This window comes from Drosophila montana, unplaced genomic scaffold (genome assembly GCF_035044405.1).
Source record: "Drosophila montana isolate Dmon_TW-CO22-7 unplaced genomic scaffold, ASM3504440v1 contig_2163_1, whole genome shotgun sequence".
In the NCBI taxonomy this organism is placed as follows: Eukaryota; Metazoa; Arthropoda; class Insecta; order Diptera; family Drosophilidae; genus Drosophila; species Drosophila montana.
Window position 1 is genome coordinate 33,597 of NW_026997064.1, and position 6,014 is coordinate 39,610.

The 6,014-nt window shown below is 35.0% G+C and overlaps 1 protein-coding gene across 1 annotated transcript; it reads right to left on the bottom strand.

Annotated features, from left to right (window-relative positions):
- Positions 1-1,765: 1,765 nt before the first annotated feature.
- On the bottom strand, positions 1,766-4,521 carry Vps11 (vacuolar protein sorting 11). The gene is made up of 2 exons (XM_064680681.1): positions 4,505-4,521; positions 1,766-4,412 (listed from the first exon to the last, which is right to left on the bottom strand). Exons 1-2 carry the CDS (start codon positions 4,519-4,521, stop codon positions 1,895-1,897), a joined length of 2,535 nt encoding a protein of 844 aa, XP_064536751.1. The 3' UTR covers positions 1,766-1,894.
- Between the last annotated feature and the right edge of the window lie 1,493 nt (positions 4,522-6,014).

Sequence of the window (6,014 nt, forward strand, 5' to 3'; positions counted from 1 at the left end):
TAACTATAAAATGAAAGATCCTTGCGTTCATACATACGAACAGACAGACGGACATGGCTAAATCGACTCGGCTGTTGATGCTAATCAAGAATATGTATTCTTTATGGGGTCGGAGATGCTCCCTTCTGCCTGTTACATACATTTGCACAAAAACATTATACCCTTTTTACCCTTTTTAAATGGGTTTAGGGTATAACTAGTTTACGTGTGCTATTTCATTAAGTAAGTTACTGCAAATATGTCAAATGGAATTAATTTATTTTTTAATTCGCCTTTCAAATTTATCATTTGTATCTTAGATAATATATATTTGATATAAAACATTCATATCATGAATTAGGCAAAAATACTAGTAAGTACGATGCAGATCATCATAGACCAGCTTTACTGAAGACAGGCTGGCGACTGACTTCTTTCCTCGTGCCAGCATATATGTTTGACAGCGATCAGTAGTGTTTGCAAACTTCAATCAGCAAGCACTAGACAAAACAACAACCTTGAGTTATAGCAACATCCTACCGTCAATTAAGCTCGCCAATGCGGTTAATGGTCAAACCTGTTAAAGTATGTTGTTGTACGTTTAGTGCTTCTGGAGAGCTAAGTCTTTGGCTGGCGTGACATTTATAAAACGCAAAGCCATCTGAATATTGGCGTTAGTCATTTTAGTATTGTCTTGATAATACCCTCTGTAAAAATGTAGAAATAGTGCAAAAGTGGAATTTTTATTTTATACCCTGAACCCATTAAAAAAGGGTATAATGTATTTGTGCAAATGTATGTAACAGGCAGAAGGAAGCATCTCCGACCCCATAAAGTATATATATTCTTGATGAGCATCAATAGCCGAGTCGATCTAGCCATGTCCGTCTGTATGCCCGTCCGTCCGTCCGTCCGTCTGTCCGTATGTATGAACGCAAGGATCTCAGAACACATAAGAGCTAGAGACTTGAAATTTTAGCTGTAGGTCCTCCTAGTGCCCGCGCAGTTTGTTTCCGATATTCGATAACTTGCCCCGTTTCCAAGTAATCGATAAAAATCGATTTCGAAATACTGTTTATTGAGCAAATTGGGTAAACAATAAGAGCTAGAGTCACAAAATTTGATATGTAGCTTCTAGAATAGTATATATATATCAGTATCTATCATTTTATACCCATCACCACCTCCCCGCTACCACCTAAAAGTTATAAATCGAGAAAAGAAACCAATTTACATATGCTGCCCGCCAATATAAGCCACAATTTAAATGCAATTGTGAGATTACACGAATATTTTATAGTACAATAAGATCTACTGATGAAAATTACATCAAGTTCGGGTAATAAACACAGAAGAAAATGTGTTTCGCTGCCCACGTGTTTTTTGAATTCTATCAACAGCATTGCAAATGCGATTGTATTGTCTCAAGTCTCAATAATTGGTGTGGCTGTTGGTTAGAGGCGGCGGCAGGTAGTGCGGTCTGCTGCGAGTTCGAGACCTATGGAGGGATATTTGTTTTTTTTTTTTTTTGGCTGGTGGGGCTGTTGATTAGAGGCGGCGGCAAGTAGTGCGGTTAGTTCCGAGTTCGAACTCTGCCAAGGAAACATTTTTGTTTAAGTTTATTTTTATTACTAAAGCAAACGAGCGCGTAGCGCTAGCTGCATTTGGTGTTGGAAGAAGATGGTTCAGGTTATCCGCTAGTCGGGAGCTCCCGACTCTTACTTGTTACATGCTGAAGTTAATTTTTGTACTTGACTCAGCTAGAAAAAAATTAAAGACATTTCCGTTATATATAATGTATCATATACATCTTTTTTAGAAGCCTTTAATATAACAAATTAAAATTAGGAAAACAGTTGAAGTTAGAATCACAATTTTCATCAAACGGATTTTTATATGCTCTAAAGTATTCCGTTTAGGTATTCCATAGGATATATCCACACTCTTCTGACATTGATAACTTATCCATTCCAGAAGCAAAAACATTTGAAATTCTCTTTATTGTGTCGCAAGACTTTGAGCTTAAATCAATTTTTCCGTATTCTGACACAAAGAATGTTATATTTTCGTTACATAACACACAACCGGCGCCATCCTCCTTTTTCGTATGATAATTATACCGTAAGCAGTCTTTGTGGAATGAATGCTGACAAAGGAAATAAACTGAGGGCATCTTCAATGATTGATTGCAGATGTCACAACACCTGTTGCGAAATTCTATTGGATGTAACTTATAATTGAATACCAGCGAACTCTTGATTGCAATATCATAGTTAAGATCTTCAATTGACTGGATTTCAGATCTGGCGTGTATGCCATTTTTTAATAATTTTTCTGACAAAAGTGATTTTATATCTTTTATTTTTAAGTCTCGACTACTACATATTTTTTGCAATATCATGAGCACTGAATGCGGGCCGGTTGTCAATAATGAGGCAAGATTTGCATTTTTTTTAATATGGTTTTTAAAAAAATGTTTATATTCGTCCGCAATTAATTCTAATTCTTCAATATTTTCCAGGTTTCCAATTTCAATAGAAAAAGAATAAGCTTTTAATAATATCAAAGTATTCTCAAGTCTTAATGGTACTCTTTCTACAAAGTCAATAATATACTTTGATGATATTTTATTATCACGCCAAAGACTGAGATATAACATGAGTAAATGATAGTGTAACTTTTCATCACTGGTGGAACAATTTTCTATGAAGTCGGATAATAAGTTTGCACAAAATTCCTCATTACAAGTAAAAATAGTTAAGAAACGAAGTATATTTTTAATTTTCTGGTTTCTAATCAATGATTTTACGGTTTTTAAAAAAACTGTGTAATGTACCGATAGAAGTTCGCGTCCATACTCCAGAAAAAAATCCAAAATTTCAACTTCGTCGATTTTTTGAAGATCATCAATTTGTAAATGACTCAATGCATCAATCAAGCTTGAGATGTTTCCTCTTTTCGCGGATATCTGTTTAAAGTCACATATACGGGTAGCATCATTTTTTAAATTCCATAACTGTTGAATCCTAATAAGAAGTTTTTCGCGATCAAAGCAACTTTGAAGCAATTTCTGATGATCAATTGTAGCGGATTCACTTTTTAATAATTTATTTATGTATTGTATTAAATTATCGTTATGTCTTGAACTTAATAGTTTCGAAATAATGTGGTAGGGCTTTATAACGCCAATGGTTTGAGCGTATTCGGCTACTGCCCTTGTAAAGCTGCCTTTTAGTAATAAATTATTACCGTATTTCAAACGAACATATGCTGCGTTTTGATATTCACTTCCTTCTCTTTTTAACAACATGAGGGCAATATCGTGCATACAATTTGTAATAAGGGTTCTTATTTTAATATTTGTATTGTGCTCTTTCAACATGTCAATGTTGTATGTACATACATTTTTTGAACTTTCGTCCTTACTTAGAACATAGTACAAGTTAATACCAGTGATAATGCAAAGCAAACTTGAAATTTTTTTGCGTAAAACAATTAATTTGTTATCAATATCAATAACTATTAGCATAGAACCAAAATGAGTTTTAACTACGACGATAAGATGATTGTCTACCAACGAAAGATATTGCTTCTGCCCTTCAATAGCATAACAGGAACCCCTGCAATTACGATTAAAACAGTAGATGGCATCATATCGGCCAACAACAAGAAATGAAGTACAAATAGTTGGTTGAGATATTGTACAACATTGGTTAGCCGTGTTTTTATTGTTATCAAGGACAATTTTAGCATCGATTTCTCCTTTATCATTTAATGCAATGCAATATACTCCATTAAGAGATACTACAAACACGTCGTAAGTTTTTGTATCTGATTGCTGATTACAACTTCCAAATTGTATTCCATTTATTGAACTTGAAGCAATAGCATGACGACGAATATTCAAAGACAGATCACGGTTGATGTTACCAACATGTAGCAGTACGTCACCTTTATCAAACCCAATGCCTAAAGCAAATAACTTATCGGGCCCTATGACCTCTACCTGGATAAATGTTGCCTCACTTGTGGCTGGCAAGGTTGCGGTTGTGATACATGGAGGTACCTCCCTTTTGATTAAGTTTAGGTCATATATAGAAATGCATAAAGAAAACGTATCCGTTTGTGTTAGTACTGCAAGTAAATTGTTGGTTGTAAGAGCGCACAATTTAATCGGTGGACGGTTGTAACAGCATAAAAAACTTATCCGCTTAGCCTTTATATTATTTTCCAATAAAACATGCACGTATCCATTTATGTCACATAGTACTAGAGTGGGGTTGGTGGTACCATTTACAGCTTTGACCCGGTTGCAACAGTGCGCTGTAATTTCAGCAGTGATATCATTTAATTTTATTGAAGGCAATTTAATTAAATCGAAAAGTTCCACACTCTTCCACTGAAATACACTCATCCTGACTACTGAACTGTATCTAAAAAAATAATACAACAAAGAACTGTATTAGGTTTGTAAGGCTATCGATGACAGTCTCGTTATATCGATATTCAAATAGTCAATTCACACTGAGCAACATTTAACATAGCATTTCTCCACTGGGCTTAAGAAATGTCACATTTTTAAGTTTCACATATTGGTGATCCACCAGTTTTCGGTAACATGTGAGTGGCAAAAGTACCGCTTCTTTAGATAAACAGCTGATCGAGGTAGATTTTGGGAGAAGGATGTGCCTCAAAACTTTGCATCCTTTTTTAAAGAGAGCTCCCGTCCGCAAAACTTTGCGAAACAACATAACAGTTTCCGGAAAGCTATTCCTCTTTAAAAGCGCATTGCCATTGCACTACACACGCTTGGCTTGTCAACAGACTACCGTACAGTGGGCAGATTATTTCAGATTATGGGTCCATCCTGATGGCACCCCTTCTGATGCGCCTACAGCTTCCAATTCGCTCCTAATAAATAATTCGAAATTTATAAAATTAAAGAAAAACTTATATAATATATAATATAAATAAATCGAAGCGTCCTTACTTGTACTACCGCGTTATATTATCAATTTTTGAGCTCACTTCTTACATAACATAAGCTTTTGAAACCAGCTTCAATAAGTTTAGCGCCTATTTGCTGATAAATTTGCACGTTTTTTGTGTTGATCTCAGCGCCACAAAGTCACAGGTCAAATAATACGGCCTCTAAGTAGGGGCTCCATTTAATATATTCCTTCCGATATTATGCCATCTTTAAATGTTAAAACTGTGTCATCAATAAAATTGTACTATTATAATTTAAAGTTACAGCTTACCGTCGTTGCTATATTCGCTGATTGTGGGAATGATACTTTCATATTTTTCATAACATCGATACGAAATCAGCGCAAAAAACACGAACTGTTCGGGGCGAATACATAAATTTATCGAAAATGTCACATTTTTGAAATATGTAAAAAATATGTGATTCTTATGGGAAAGAGTACTGGCCACATTTTTCAACTATTTAAAAAAAATCGCAATAAAATGTAAGATTTGGGGACATTGGACCGTACCACTATTTTCTCATTTGTTTCAACGTCTCTGAGAGGTGTTCCTATCCTACAATATTTTTAGTACATCCATAAAATAAATTCCATTCACTACGCAAATGGAATAAAACGTCAAAACAAATGGAAAAGTTTATTTAGAATGTCAGACGAGCGCGCAAGTAAGTATTGAAGACAATAAAGATATACTATCAAACTATTTAATGAACATTAATGTGTTTTTTTAGAAGGCACACTTCAAGACGTCTGACGTGAAGGGTCGACACTGAAACGATGGGATTTAATATAAGACAAGACAATATTAGTGATTTGCGAGGTGCGCGGAAATATTACCACATAAATAATATGTCAGATCAGATGAAGCAATCCGGGTTCACTGGGGGATATCCGGTCCAAGTAACCCCCTCACGGAAATACAAGAAAGATTTTTAAAAGCCATGCTGCAGTCGCGGTTGATTACCAAAGTAAGTTGTATTCAAAGTGTTCAATTATTTACTTAAAATGCGTATTATATTTTACAGATATTACCGAGTACGTCGA